Source organism: Lemur catta, chromosome 3, assembly GCF_020740605.2.
Source record: "Lemur catta isolate mLemCat1 chromosome 3, mLemCat1.pri, whole genome shotgun sequence".
NCBI lineage: Eukaryota > Metazoa > Chordata > Mammalia > Primates > Lemuridae > Lemur > Lemur catta.
This window is the reverse complement of record NC_059130.1, coordinates 31,781,090-31,797,709: the sequence shown is the minus strand read 5'-3', so window position 1 is coordinate 31,797,709 and position 16,620 is coordinate 31,781,090. Positions and strand designations below refer to the sequence as shown.

Sequence of the window (16,620 nt, the reverse complement as noted above, 5' to 3'; positions counted from 1 at the left end):
TGTCAAGACCATCCACATATTCTAATTAATTGCTATTAATCCTAAGAGTTCTGAGGTATTCTCTCTCTTTTCCTCGCCTCTTCTCAGGGTATAGGAAAGGGAGCATATTCTTCATTTTCCTTTTATATTTTAGGACATAAATGATTTCTCCAAGAAGGGATAATGACTTTGGGATTCTCCAACAATTGTGAGCCATTGTCTAAGTTTTTAATAAAATTACTAGTAAGTGAATTCTCAATATTCACTTAGTAAATATTTGGAAACCATATACTATGTGGAAGTTGCTGTGTTGGGCCCTGACTCTGTTCCTTAGCCACTTAGGAGTTTTTACAATGTTCAGAGGCTCATCCAAATCTGGCTCACCTGATGCATCTGAATCTCCTTCATCTAAACATCAACTGGATTATTTTCCCCTTTATTATATTATCAGAAAATATAATAAAATTCTTTAAAAGTTAGGCCACAGCAAGCTTTCTTGTTATATAAGTCATTAATACTGAAGTGCTGAATAAAGAAAGAGATGAATGAATAAATGGAGAAAGGAGGGAAATGCATCACCTATATATACATGATTTTGCTAAACCAAATGAAAAAGCAGTTGTTAGTTTTAACTCTGATGATTTGTCTTATTTACAGCGCAATTTTAATTTGATGACATCAAAGAATAATGGAGAGCTGAATGTTTATTTGTTGTTTCTTTTAAATTTCAGACATGCAAACAATGAAGATCAACCAGACTATCCTGAAGGAATTCATTCTTGTTGGCTTTTCTATATACCCACATGTACAGACATTCCTCTTTGTGGTTTTCTTTTGCCTCTACCTTCTCACCCTTGCAGGTAATCTGGCCATCATGGGTCTAACCTGGGTGGACAGGTCTCTCCACACCCCTATATATCGCTTCCTCAGTGCGCTCTCCTTCTCTGAGACCTGCTACACATTGGCTATTATCCCTAAGATGCTGGAAGATCTGCTGGCTAAGAACAGAATCACTTCTGTCATAGGTTGTGGCTTACAGATGTGTTTCTTCTTGGGACTTGGTGGCACAAACTGTATCATCCTCACTTTGATGGGATATGATCACTTCCTGGCTATCTTTAATCCTCTAAGATATCCACTGATTATGACCAACATTGTATGTGGATTACTTGTGGCCTCTTCTTGGGCTGGAGGCTTCTTTATCTCTCTGATAGAGACTGCACTGATATTCAGGGGCTCTTTCTGCAGCCCCAACCTCATCAAACACTTCTTCTGCCATATGCAGGCAGTTGTCAAGCTGTCCTGTATAGACAGTGACCTCACAGAGTTCATTGTAACAGTGATCTCAGTGTCAGCCTTGCTGAGTACCTTTCTGATCATTATCCTGAATTATGTTTTAATACTTTCCACTGTCCTCAGGATCCCTTCAGCTGAGGGCAAGAAAAAGGCATTTTCCACCTGCACCTCCCACCTCACAGTGGTCATCATTCACTTTGGTTTCGCATCTATTGTTTATTTCAAGCCAGAAGCCTCAGGGGGAGATGACACACTCATAGCAGTCCCTTATACTGTCATCACCCCTTTACTCAGCCCAGTCATATTCATCCTCAGGAATAACGACATGAAGAATGCTTTTAGAAAGATGATGGGAAAGACACTTGCCTTGAAAAAATAATCTTGCACTATTGCTACTGATTTGAAGCATGGCTCAGTGTCCCCAGAATTCAGTGGGGCATTTATCCTGTGACCTCTGGAGAAGCCTATACCATTTGCTTTTATTCAGAGATTGGGATATGGGGAGCAAGTGACTCAGTCTAGGACATGAGCCATCACAGGCATTTACTTAGCTTGTTAAAGATGTTGTCCAACCCTTCTACTTTCCAGTATCAGACGAAGAATGTCCTATAGATATGTGGATTCTGCCAATCAATTTCTAAGTGTCCTGCACTATTCATGAAGTGGGAAAAGAAAGAGAGTGAAAGAAAAAAAAGGGAAAAAAACCAGCATATATAACTGCTGCACTAAGAGATTTTTTAAATATCTAAAGAAAGAAAAGTTCAGGAATTTTTCTAGGCAAGATTGTGAAACACTGGCTGTACCTCCCCCTAGATAAACCATTTATAATAAGAGATACACCCTGCAAAAACTACCAACTGTCTATTAGTGCATATGTGGATACACACACATATACACACATACACAAAAATTTTTAAGTGTTCATGCCATAATGATTAATAACACCGTGTTCACAACTGTGACCTTCCATTGACTGTCAAACACTAACTCTGAATATACAGGGTATCTTGCAACATTTCTTCACAAGAGTAAACAAAACATTAGAGCCTAACTCTTCTATGACTGAGGGAACCATGGATGTGAGAAATGTGTCTCCATTTTCTCTAAAGTGAAGACATTCAAAAGCAAATTTTAAACTATGCCATGATATTGAGAGATTTGACAAAGAAAACTGTTGGGGGATAATTTTGGCATGGCATACAATGTGTAAAGGACAAAACCAGATGAACACAGCATCAGTTGTTTACATCACCAGGAATAAAATAAGAAACATTATGGAGTTTATGTCACAGAAGAGTAGTGAGTGGTCTTACTGAAAATGCAAACATGCAAACTTAGGGAATTTCCTGAATCTTTTTTTCAATTGTGTTGTTAGTCAACTCTGTGACTTCTCATGAAAGATATAAAATTCGTACTTGGATTTGGTGTACATATAATATATATTATAAAGTATTGAAGTAATTTTGACCCTATTATTTATGGAACTGTTATGAAGATAAAAGACATAGTAGAGAAACATTATTGTGCACATCAGCTGATTACGTTTAACCCTGTCCAAGACTGTCTTTCCTTCTTTGGGATTATGTTTGTGATACATGTGCAGGTGGAATCTAATCTCTGCTATCTGCAATCTGTGATCATTGCTTCAGTGGCAAGAATGTTTCTTTTGCTTTTATTTCATTCCTGGCCAATTTGCTATTCAAACTAGGGAAGCTGTAAGTCTTCGAAATAAATATTAACAATTTTCCTCCTCATGTTGGGTGCAGAGGATATATATGATTTGTAGATTCAAATTCTTGAATAAGAATTTAGACGAATTAACCTGCTTTTGTTTAACACGTGAATCCATTGATGAGCTAGAAATAAGTAACTAGACGGAAACTGAAAACACCCAAAGACTTATGCACATATGGGCACTTGCTTTATGACAAACATGGCATTGCACAGCAGTGAGAAAATGATAGACTGTCAATAGCTGGTGCTAGAAAATAGGATATCCATATGGGAAAAACAAAATCTGAGATTTCTGGGTATCCAAAACTGAATTTGAGAAGCAAAACAATAAAACTTTTAAAGAGTGAAATAAGATGTCTTCAACTTGGGGAAAGAAGTACTGTTTAAATTGTATGGAAAAAACAACTAAAAATAAAAAAGATTAGGTCAAAAGTGAGAAATTTTATTCATCAGAAAGGTACTATTTAGGGAGTGGGTAGGAAAGCCAAATAATAAAACTATAAAGATATTTAAGAAAGTGATTATTGTAAAATTTAGGAGTGATGACTAATGACTTTTGGAAGGAGGGGTCTGTGGTTGGGTTGAGGAAAAGCACATGGAGCAACTTCTGGCTGGTGAAGATCTTTTTCTTTACCTAGGTAGCAATTACAAGAGTGTCTTACAAAAGTTTCCCTAAGCTATGTATTTGTTTAAATGATTTTCTTGTTTTATGTTTTATTTTATAATATAAATATTTTTTAAAAATTTAAAGAAGAAAAAAAATCTGCAATACATAACTGACAAAAGTCTCTCTCATCTAGTATATACAGTCATTCGTCACTTAACAATGAGGATACATTCTGAACAATGTGTCATTAGGTGGTTTTGTCATTGTGCAAACATCATAGAGTGTATAGTATAGCCTATTGCTCCAAGGCCACAAACCTATGTGGCATGTTACTATACTGAATGCTGTAAGCAACTGTAATTCAGTGGTAATCATTTGTGTATCTAAGCATATCTAATTATAGAAAAGGTACAGTAAAAATATAGTATTATCGTCTTATGGGACCACCATTATATATGTGGGCTGTCATTGATCAAAACATCATTATGCAGTTCACAACTATAAATAATCCCTACTCTGAAAGAAATAAACAAACAAAAAGACAATAGTAAAAATGTTCAAGAGATGTGAATAGAACCTTTATAAATGATAATATTCAAATGTTCAATAAATAGCAAAAAGGTTCTTGAACTCATTAGTAAGCATAAAAATGAACCTCAATAATGACTGGCTCATGTCTTCTTTCCTAGCACTCTGGGAGGCCGAAGTGGGAGGATCGCTTGAGCTCAGGAGTTTGAGCCCAGCCTGAGGAAGAGTAAGACCCTGTCTCTACAAAAAAAGTACAAAAATTAGCTGGGCTGGTGGCATGCGCCTCTAGTCCCAGCTACTTGGGAGGCTGAGGCAGGAGGATTGCTTAAACCCTGAAATTTGAGGTTGCAGTAAGCTATGATGATGCCACTGTACTCTAGCCCAGGATACAGAGTGAGATTGTCTCCCATTAAAAAAAAAAAAAAAAAAAAAAAAACCAAAAAAACAAAAAGCAACTTAAATCTAAGGCATGAAACTATAGGAATTCCAGAAGAAAATGTTGGAAAAGCTCTTATAGACATCAGCCTAGGCAAAGAATTTATGAAAAAACCCCTAAAGGCAAACACAGAAACAACAAAAATAAATAAATGAGACCTGATGAAATTAAAAAGCTTCTGCATATCCAAGGAAACTAACATAAGAGCAAATAGATAGATAACCTGCAGAATGGGAGAAAATATATGCATGCTACACATCTGATACACAGCTGATAACTAGAATCTATGTAGAACTCAGGAAAATCAACAAGAAAAAGTCAAACAACTCCATTAAAAAGTGGGCAAATAGCATGAACACAAACCTTTCAAAAGAACACAGACTAATGGTCAACAAACATGAAAAGATGTTCAACATCTCTAATCTTCAGGGAAATGCAAATCTAAACCACAATGAGATACCACTTAACTCCAGTGAGAATGGCTTTTATCAAATAGTCCCAAAACAACAAATTTTGGTGTGGATACAGAGAGATAGGAACACTCATACACTGCTGGTGGGACTGCAAACTAATACAACCTCTATGGAAAGTAATATGCAGATACCTCAGAGAGCTAAAAGTAGAACTACCATGAGACTCAGCAATTTCATTACTTGGCATGACCCAAAGAAAAAAAGGCATTCTATAAAAAAGACATCTGTACTTGAATGTTTATAGCAGCACAATTCACAATTGCAAAGATGTGGAAACAACCCAAGCACCCATCAGTATAGGGGTGGATTAATAAAATGTGGCATATGTATACCATGGAGTTCTACTCAGCCACAAAAAACAATGGTGATCTAGCACCTCCTGTATTATTCTGGATGGAGCTGGAGGCCATTCTACTAAGTGAAGTTTCACAACAGTGGAAAAACAAGTACCACATGTACTCACCACCAAATTGGTACTAACTTATCAACACTTATGTTCACATATGTCAGTAACCTTCATTGGGTGAAGGCCAGGTGGGAGGGGGGAGAAAGGGATGGGTATATTCACACCTAATGGGTGTGGTGCGCACCATCTGGGGGATGGACATGCTTCAAGCTCTGACTCAGGTGGGGCAAAGGCAATATATGTAACCTAAACATCTGTACCCCTTAATACTCTGAAATTTAAAAAATGAGGTACCACCACATATCCACTTGAATAGCTAAAATTAAATGGTTGGATTGATAAGTGTCAATGAAACTATGAAGCAAGAAGAATTCTAATGCCCCTGGTAAGAGTGTATATTTGTTCAATCACTTTAGAAAACAGTTTGGTATTATAGACTTATTTTGGGGATACTCATATCCTGAGGTCAAGCTTTTCTACTCTTAGGTATAAGCCTTAAAGAATTGTGTGCACATGTATACCATAACAGATATATAGACTGCTGAAAGAAGCAATATTTGTAAAATGGCAAAACTGGAAATTAATCAAATATTCACCAACAGTAGAATAGGTAGAAATATGGCATATTCATATAGGTATCAGCATGTGTTGAGCCTAAGAATACTGAGTTATAGAAATGCCCCCTGTATTTCTGGAGACAAGATTTGATTTCAGAAGTCACATAAGGCTTTGCCTTAAAGAAAAAAGAAATGTGTTAGTTCAAAAGCTGCCTTGTCTCAGGAGGGTGTCTCCTTGATCAGTAAAAGCTGCACTTCAAAGCGACAGCTGTAAACTGGGCCTATGGTTCTCACCTGTTTTGAAAGAGGAGGCAGGCCTCTTCTTAGAGCCATGGGTTGCCAGAGCTGGCAAGGACCCCCAGAGATGAGAGCTGATCAGAGAGATATGCTAATGCCCAAGCTGGGCCCAGAAGGAGCCATGCTGTTAAAGTAATCAACACAAAGCACAGCTCATGTTGACTTCTGAAATCATCTCTGTCTCCAAGAACACCATCACCGGAGCCAAGATGTCTCTGTTTTTTGCTAAAGTAATAGCCTTATCAGAAAACTTAGAAGTTTGCCCCAAGAAGATTTTACAACTCATTATTCCCCTAGTTAGAGTTAGTTGAAGGATCTGTAGTAGCCTTTTAGAAGACTTTGACCCTAAAGCAAACTGCCTGTCAGTATGTAAATCCCGTTGCCAAGGGCAACGGGAGCTTGTATCTACCCTATATAATACCTGTGTGGATATTAAGTTTGGGAGATATTTCTAGTGGGAGGAAATATCCCCATCCGGATACCCTCCTTTTATCTATTTTCATAAACTTTTACTTTATAAACTATATCTTTGGCTCTGTGTTATTATTATTATTTATCTATTTTCATAAACTTTTACTTTATAAACTATATCTTTGGCTCTGTGTTATTATTATTATTTCTGTTTCCTACCATTTTTTCATCCTTTGCGATGACCCCTGCCTGAGAGACCCGATCGGAAAAAAAACCTCTTTGCAGGGAGCGGGGAGCGTAGCTAACTCCCTGCAAACTGGCGTGGTCAACTTAGAGACCTGATCCTAAGAAAGAGAAAAAACCTCTTTGCGGGGAGCGTAGTTAACTCCCCACAAGCATGAAATAATAAAAGTGAATAAAGTATAACTAGACACTTCAGCATACATGTGAAGTTCATTTTCTCCTCTTATAGCATGACTTTCTTCAATTATTTAAGACATATGTTATAGTTCAAGGACTTTGTTTCTGAACCAATTTCGTATTAGATTTTTCTAAATTTTTATACCAAGAAATTTCCGTGATGGGAAGTAGTGCAAATATTCTATCAAGAGCAATGTAGTAAAACATTAATGGAGAAATAAAATAGGATATGAATGGCTTCTGTTCTTCACCTAAATGTGAAGTGTCTGCTGTAAAATGTGTCCATTTGTCTCTTCTATGTTTATGAAGAATTAATTCTATTCAAGACACTGCACTAGCCATGGGAAAAACAAAAACATGCAAAATATAACTCCAGCTCTCAAGAAATTCACATTCTATTGGTGGAGAGGCTATCCATTATGGTGTAACATGAACTAAGGTTTATGCAGATTTATGGGATTGCATGCTCATAAATTAGATAACTTAGATGAAATGGAAAAATTCCTAGAGTGACACAAACTACCAAAACTAATTCAAGAGGAAATAGTCAATATGAACAGATGTATTACAAGTAAAGGGATTGTATTAGTAATCAAAAAACATGCCTACAAGGAAAAGCCCAAAACCAACTGAATTCCCCCAAATAATAAAAGAATTAATACCAATTCTTTGAAAACATTTCAAAAAATTGATGAGGAGGGAACAGTTCTCAAAGCTAGAGAAAGAGACATCACAAGAAAAGAACACTACAAGCCAATATCTGTTATAAACATGGATGCAAAAAATCCTTCACAAAATGCTAACAAACTGAATATAGAAACGTATAAAAAGAATTACTCACAATTAACAATGAGGATTTATCTCAAGAATGTAAGGTTGGTTAAACATTCCAAAATCAATGAATATAATATACCATACCAATAGAATAAAAACCATACAATCATCTCAGTAGATGCTGAAAAAGTGTTTAACAAAATCCACCATCTATTCATGATAAAAACATTTAAGAGTCTAGGAATAGAAAGGAACTTTCAGGAACTTTCCCAACCTAAGAAAGAATATATATTATAAAACTACAGCTAACATCACATTTAATGAAAGTTCCTAAGATCAGGACCAAGGCAAGCAAATATATGTGTTCAAGCCATTTCTGTTCAATATTGTGCTAGAGGTTCTAGCCAGGGCAATTAGGCAAGGAAAAGAAATAAGCTATCCAGATTGGAAAGGCAGCAATAAACTATGTTTATTCACAAATGACATATAGAAATTATCAGAAATTTGACTTAAAAACTTTATTATAAATACAAACAAGTTCAATAAATTTGCAGGACCCAAGATCAATATACAAAAATCATTTGTACATCTATGCACTTTAAATAAACAATCTGAAATAAAACAAAGCAATTCCATTTGTATTAGGTTCAAGAAGAATATAATACATATGAATAAATTTAACAAAAGAAGTGTAAAACTTATATTTTGAAAGCTACAAAACATTCTCAAAAGAAATTAAAGAAGATCTAAATGGATGGAAAATTACCTTGTGTTTGTGGATCAGAATACATAATATTGTTAAGATGGCAATGCTCCCCAAATTGAATCACAGATTCACCTCAATGCCTAGAAGAATTCTAGCTTGTTTCTTTGTAGAAATTTACAAGCTGATTCTAAAATTCATATAAAATTGCAAGATACCAAAAATAGCCAAAATAATTTTGAGAAATAGGAACAAATTTGGAGGACTTACACTTTCTAATTTCAAAAGTTACTGCAAAATAAAAGTAACCAAGAAAATGTGATACTGGTATAAGGATAACTACATAGTCTAGAAATATACCACATGTCTATCGTCAACTGATTTTTCACAAGAGTGTCAAGACCACATAATGGGGAAAGAGCAGTCCTTTCAATAATTGGTGCTGGAACAACTGGATAGCTACATGCAAAATAGTAAAGTTGAATCCTTACCTCATACAATACAATATACAAAAATTAACTCTAAATAGATCAAAGAACTAAATGTAAGAGATAAAACTATGGAGCCATATGGTAGTAAGTCTTTATGCCTCAGATTTCATAGTGAATTCTTACAGATATGACACCAAAACCTGAAGCAATAAAGAAAAAAATAGATAAACTGGAATTCAAAATAAAACACATTTTTCCTTCAAATGACACTATGAAGAAGGTGAAAGGACAATCTACAGAATAGAAAAATATTTGCAAGTCATATATCTGATAAAGAACTTGTATCTAGAATATGCAAAGAACCGTTACAACATAATAAAATGAAAAATAACCCAATAAAATGGGGAAAAGATCTGAATAGATATTTCTCCTAAGAAGATATACAAATGGCCAATAATGATGTGAAAACATGCTCAACATCATTAATCATCAGAGAAATGAAAGGCAATACCATAATGAAATACCAATTCACACCCACTAGGATGGCTAGGATCAAAAAGACAATGATAATAAGTGCCGGTGAGGATATGGAGAAATCCTCAGTGCTGTTGGGAATATACAATGGTGCAGCCGCTATGAAAAACAGTATAGAGTTTCTTCAATTAAAAAAATAGGATTTCTTCAATAAATTAAAAGTAGAACTACCATATGATCCAGCAATGCCACTTCTGGTCACATATCAAAAGGAGTTATAACAGGTTCTTAAAGGAATATCTGCACTCTCATGTTTATTGCAGCATTATTCACAGTAACCAAGACAGGGAAGCAAGCTAAATTTCCATCACCATATGAATGGATAAAGAAAATGTGGCATATTCATCCAACGGGATATCATTCAGACTTAAAAAGAACGAAATCCTGCCACTTATGATAGTATGGGTGAACATGGAGGATGTTATGTTAATGAAATAGGCCAGACACAGAAGGACAAATACTACATGATCCTACTTAACTGAAGAATCTAAAACAGTGAAACTCATGGAAGCAGAAAGTAAAATGATGGTTGCCAGGCACTGGAGTAAAGGAAAAACAGGGAAATATTAGTCAAAGAGTATAAAATTTCAGTTACACAAGACTAATAACTAATTCCTAGAGATCTACTGTACAGCAGAGTGTCCATAGTTAACAATATTGTATTGTATGCTTAAAAATTTGCTGGGACGGTCAATCTCACATACATTATGTGTTGCTATGAAAAATAATAATAATAAATAAAGAAGACAGGAGGAATATTGAGAAGGTGGTGCATATGTTCATGACATAGATTGTGGTGATGGGTTTTATCCATATACTTATCTCTGAACTCAAGTTGTATACATTAAGTATGTACAGTTTTTTTGTATGTCAATCTTACATCATTTAAGTGGTTTAAGAAAAACTATGAATATTAACAAAGGGATAGATCATAAGAAGCAAAGGAACACACTAGAAAACAGAAATAGACACACTTAAATATGGTCAATTGATTGTTGACAAAAGCACAAAAGCAATTCAATGAAAGAAAGATCATCTTTTCAACAAATGGTGGTGGCAAAATTGTAACTTCACAAGTAAAAAAAGAAAAAAAAAGTAAACAGATACAGACCTTACACCTTGTACAAAAATTAACTTAAAATATATCATTTACTTAAGTGTAAATTGTAAAACTATAAAAGTTTGAGTAATAATAGGAAATAATCTTTGTGTTCTAAGGTTAGGCAAAGAATCCTCAGACTTAACACTAAAGGCATGACTCATTTTAAAAATTGCTAAATAGGACTTCAACATTAAAAAGTTTTCCTCTACTAAAGACAATGCAGACAGAGGATGAAAAGAGAAGCTACAGATCAGGAGAAAATATTTGCTAACTACATATTCCACAAAAGACTAGAAAATAGAATATATAAAGAAAAGAATCAATTATTTGTTTAACTAACAATTGGGCAAATGACATAAAAAGACATTTTACCAAAGAGGATATACAAATGGCAAATAAACACATGCCAAGATATCTAAAATCATCAGACTACAAGGCAGTGCAAATTAAAACCACTATGAGATACCACTTTAATATAAAAATGGTGATATCAACAAATGCTGGCAAGGATTCAGATAAACTGTAATTCTCATACACTGTTGGTAGGAATGTAAAACAGTCCATTCCCACTTTGGAAAACAGTTTGGCAGTCTTAAAAAAAAAATACATGCAATTACCATAGGGCCCAGCAATTGAACTTGTGGGAATTTGTCCCAGAGAACTGAAAATTTATGTTCTCACAAACACCTGTACATTAATGTTTGTTGCAGCTTTGTTTGTAATAACCCCAAACTAGAAACCAACAAGATCTCCTTCAAAGAGGGAATGGCTAAAAAACTTGAAATATTACTCAGTAATGAAAAGGGACAAACCATTGATACAAATGTAACAATCTGTACAATTGCTACACAATTATGATGATTAAAAAAAGCCAATCAGTAAAGGTACATACTGTATGATTCCATTTATATATATATATACACACACACACATATATATATACACACATACACATATATCTCCTTCAAATTAAGCAATTATAGAAATTGAGAATAGATTAGTGGTTGCCAAGGGTTAAGAAAGGGGTGTGGGTGAGAGAGAAGTGAATGTGTCTATAAAAAAGCAAAAGGACGGATCTGTGTGGTGATGAAAATATTCTATTCCTTGATTGTAATAATGTCAATATGCTGGCTGTGACAGTATACTGCAGTTTTGCAAGATGTTCCCATTGAGAGAAGTTAGGTAAAGGATACATGAGATCTTTTTGTATTATTTCTTATAATGGCATATGAATCTACACTCATCTCAAAATAAGGTTGGAATCAATATGACTTGAATTTAATTTGTCTTTGCCACATACTAGGTGTGTGATTCTGTGAAAATCACTTACTCTCTCTAAGCCTCTTAAGAACAGTGTCTCTCTTTCTGCTTCCCAGATGCTTGGGCCATGAAAAACCAAAATAGTACCTTGGACCTACCAATAGAAGCCTTATATTGAATGTAGCAGGACCAATCACCCACCTGTGGCTTGTACAACCCCATGAAGCCAAGCTGCCTTGCAAGCCCTGCCGACTATGAGCTGCTCACCACTGTACACTTAGATGAGAGAGAAATAAAATTTTTATCTTATTTAAGCCACTGCATTTCAGGGGTCTTGGTGGTTAAGACTGTAGCTACATTGTATTGCTAAGATAATTAAATGAGATTTTTATAAAGTTCTTAGCAAGGTATTCATTATATACTATTTAGTAATTGTTTGGTAAATGGCAATTGTGCGTTTTTCCCAGAGGAAAAAGTATAAAAGCAGTTCCCTCTGCTTCATTTGACTACTTTCTCTTGTTTCCTCATCACCCCCACCTTCCTAAAACTATCTGGCCCCTTGACTTCCAGAACACTGTACTTTTGTAATTCCTTTCTTGGTCAACTTTTGACATTTTTCCTTCTTTGGTCTGCCAAAGTCCATTTCTCCAGCATGCATATTCCTCTTTATTTCACTTTTTTCCTTGACTCTGTTCCTCTAGTTAAATCTATTAAATATAATTGAATCATCTTTATTAATTTTGACTCCCAAGCTTATAATATGAGGAAATACCTAAGATCCAGGCCAAAATTTCTATTAATAATTTATTGCTTCATATGTCTGCCTTTTCCTTGAGCTCAGTATGTCAAAACTGAACTCATCACTGGTGTTCTCATATTGTTCCTCCTGTGTTTTCTGAGAATTATCACCTCCTCATCATTTTAAGCTAAAAATCTCAGAGATATTAATAGCTGTAATTTTTCAAAGTATTATTTAATCTTTTGCAAAGTACTTATTTGTAAACCTGTTAGTTTGCAGTAACAACAAATGTCTGGTATCACATAGAGGACAGACCAATCACTTTTACTGCAGTGCACTCCCTCCCCAGTATTGCATCCTAGACTGGTCATTTGGGCTCTGATTGAATAGGAGATTAGCACATACTCCTGGGAGTCACCTACTCATCTGTGACAGTTCCAGGAGACCAAGAAGCAAAGAAGCAACCTGTGTGTGAATAGCAGTCAGGAAAACCAGAGTTGCAAGAGAAAGAAACCCCATCATTTTCAGAAACAGACTCGAATCTGAGGCAGGAATCAGGAATCAGCAATTGTTCCTCTGCTTATCTTCATTCCAATTATTCCCTGTGTACCCACTTGGCCCAGTGTTATTTACAAAAAGATGTAAAAAGGGGTGAGAAGGAAAAGACACTTCCCTCCTGGAGCACGCACACTTATAGAAGAGAGATAAGACATTTCCCCCTTACACATAAACACAGATAAGTGATAAGGTGCAAAGGTGGAAATAGTTTGACAAATAAACATTTTCTCAAAAATTTATTAGTCAAAAGAGTATATCAGAATTCATTTGTCCATAACTCTCTTATTATTTTATTTGTTTAATAGAATTTTAGTCTTGAATTATCACTATATCTGTCTGCCCCATCAGCCCCTCTGAAAGTAGGGTTTTCAGAAGCACTATATGGATAGCATTCAGGCAATGGACCTGAGGACTGTTTTCTACTTCACTGTAGCTCTGTGTACTTCTAGGCCTTGCTCTTTCATGGTATCACCTATGCCCTACAATGCATGGCCCCCGAGGTGATTTAGACACAGTCTTGTTGGGGAGAGGTAGGTCACCATGACGATACATCCTGAGAGGCTATGTCCCCAATGAGGATGTGATAAGGCTTGGCTACTGTTGCCCCTGTTTGCTTCAGAGCCCCATCCACAAACCTCCCTCCTGTCATGCCACAAATGACTCAGAGACCAGCATGAGGGATCAGCTTTATTGAAGAGTGACCAGGGCAGACCATGCCTGCCCAGAAGCAACAGGTAACCAGCCTATTGACGAATATACAAAGACAGGGTATATGAATGAATGTGGAGGACAGGTAAGGGAAGAACTAGGTGAACGTCTATCAGAAACTTTGCCCTTATTCATCTTAGACATCCTTAGATCCTTCATTTACTCCTTGTGATTTTCAGACCCCTCATAATTCTGAAAACCTCTTGAATTTTTCCAGACAGATGTACAACATGCTATTTTAATCTTATAGCTTTATGTTTATGATTATGAATATGGTACCTGAGAAATGCATTTGAAAGGCTCACAAGTGTAAGAGACATTTTTCAGTGACAGTGGGGTAAAATGCTGGAGATCTGTAAAGATGTTGGATAGAGCAGGAAATTCTGTATGGGAAGGGTGAACTCCAAAAGTAGAAGACAGGGTAATGGAGGCAGGAGTCAATCTTGTTATGTTTAGGGGATAGCATTCCCTTTGCCCTAAGATCAGACCAAAAGTCATACCTACCATATCAAGTACATATCAATACAGCTCAAATTCAAATGGGATTTAAAAAAAAAACCCTATTCATTGAATTTACTGCCATACACAGAGAAGCCAAACAAACAAACAAAAAACCTTATTTTATATAAATGAGTCCATCTAGCTATACCCATGGATGACATCTTATTTCCATGCAGAATATATAGGACAGAGGTCAAGTTTGCTGCCATACCTTCATAGCCAGATTATCTGCATTTATCCAGCTCCACAATTTCCTAGATGTGTGATCTTGAGAAAATATCACTCATCTTTCTGTGTCATTTATAAATAGAGATAAGGTGCTTAAACTCATTGGGCTGTTGTGAGGATTAAGTTAAAACATCAAAAGTACTCAGTACCTTGTACATAGTAATCTGTCTTGTTATTATGTCTTCTCTATATGCCATGTGGACACAGACTGAGCCAGTAATTATAATTCCAGTGAGTCCTCAGTTGTTAATTCACAAAATTCTTGGCTAGATGCATTGAGATTCTTTAATTCGTGATGATCAAATGAAGAATTCAAGGAAAATATAGCAATATAAAATAAACTTAGTTTTCTCTGAAAGTGGGATATGCCTATGTACAGAGCTCTTCCCACTGTGTCTCTGGACACAGGATTCGTTGCTTCCCAGGGAGGATCACTGGAGTCCAGGAAATGTACTGTTGGGGCTTTATTTACATAACCTTTGGGAGGTGGCAGGTAGACAGGAGTCCAGGCAAGTGTGCTAGTGTAAATAGCCAACTTGAATGATCCAAGTAATGCCTACATGCTTTCAGGCCCATGGACATACGTATGGAATTGCCAATGTGTTTTAAAATAATAAATTGTTTCATAATGTGAGCACATAGTCTTCTGATAATTTTCTCTTTCATGGTCACATAGTTCAAGGAAGTAGGAATGACAGATATCATCACCAGTAGCACCAACACTCACTATTTGGTAAATAAGAACACAGGTTCATCTTTCTACCACTGAAACAGAAAAGCAGCATTAAATTCCCAAATTCCTAGATTATTACCTTATTTATTTCTTAACTAATTTGATAAATATTTATCGAAAATATCATATCCAAAGCTCTGAACCTAACTAGGACAAAGAAATGACTGAGAGCTTCTGCTACTGAGGAAGAAAAATCCAGGTAAATAAATAATTATCAACAGATGTGTAAGTAGGGTCATAATCACAACTGCAGATATGAGAGACCTTTTGGACAAAATCCTCACAGAGACACTGGTGTTTATTATGTTTATTCATGTGCAAAGACCAGATGAATTCTGATGTGAGTGGAAGGTTAAATAAGAAAAACAGGTAGTAGATGCGAAGGGGAGGATGATGGTGAGAGGGGGCACTCCAGGGCACATGAAAGATAAATTGCACAATACCATAGATATAATTTAGTCTTGAGAAGACCTATGGGTAAAGAGCTGTTCTTTGTTCTGAGAAAAAATGAGATGGTAGAAAATTCTCAAGATTCCTTCCATTATTTATCCTTTGAAACCTAAGTTGCCAAAGGAGAGATACCACTGTGTGAATGTTAAAAATTTCAGGTTCATCTGTTGGCCCTGATGGTGGAATGCTGCCTTGATATAAAGATCCTGTAAAGCTGATAGAGGAGGGAGGTGGCTCCCAGACTGATGAGGGAAAAAAGACATAGCCCACAAGTTAGAGCAAATAGGAAAAAAAGATTAAATAAAACAAGAGTCCAGTGCACACAGAGCACTGATACTCAGAGATCCAGGAGGGAGCTGAGTACTGTGATTCAGAAGTAGTTTATGGAGCAGGGACTCTTCAAGGGGGGCGGGCAGACTTGGAGCAGGATGTATCAAAAGGGAAGAAACAATATCTGACAGACATTAAGGGCCAAAGCTGCCTCAGTTGGAGAAAATACTCGCTAGCAGTAGTAGGCCAGTCTGAATAGCAAGCAGGATCTGGTTTGAACAACTGAGCTGGAAACCCACGAAGATGATGATGTAAAGGCTGCCTCCCACCCTCCACCTCATTTTCCAATAACTTCTCCCCTGTCCCTCAGGAGTGACTCTGGCCAATTTCAGCCAAATTTCGTGCAGTGCTGTAACTAGGAAAGACCCCTAGTTTGTATTTAGTTTAATTATTTACATTTTCAAAATATGTGTCTGAATGAAGTA

General features: G+C 36.0%; 1 protein-coding gene across 1 annotated transcript; it reads left to right on the top strand.

Annotated features, from left to right (window-relative positions):
- The first annotated feature begins 694 nt into the window (after positions 1-694).
- Positions 695-1,654, top strand: LOC123634638 (olfactory receptor 10X1). Its single transcript, XM_045546375.1, has one exon. It carries the CDS (start codon positions 713-715, stop codon positions 1,652-1,654), a length of 942 nt encoding a protein of 313 aa, XP_045402331.1. The 5' UTR covers positions 695-712.
- Positions 1,655-16,620: the final 14,966 nt, after the last annotated feature.

What these genes read in the sequence shown, in the direction of transcription:
- LOC123634638 (XM_045546375.1), top strand. Translation starts at nt 713, where the DNA reads ATGCAAACAATGAAGATCAACCAGACTATCCTGAAGGAATTCATTCTT.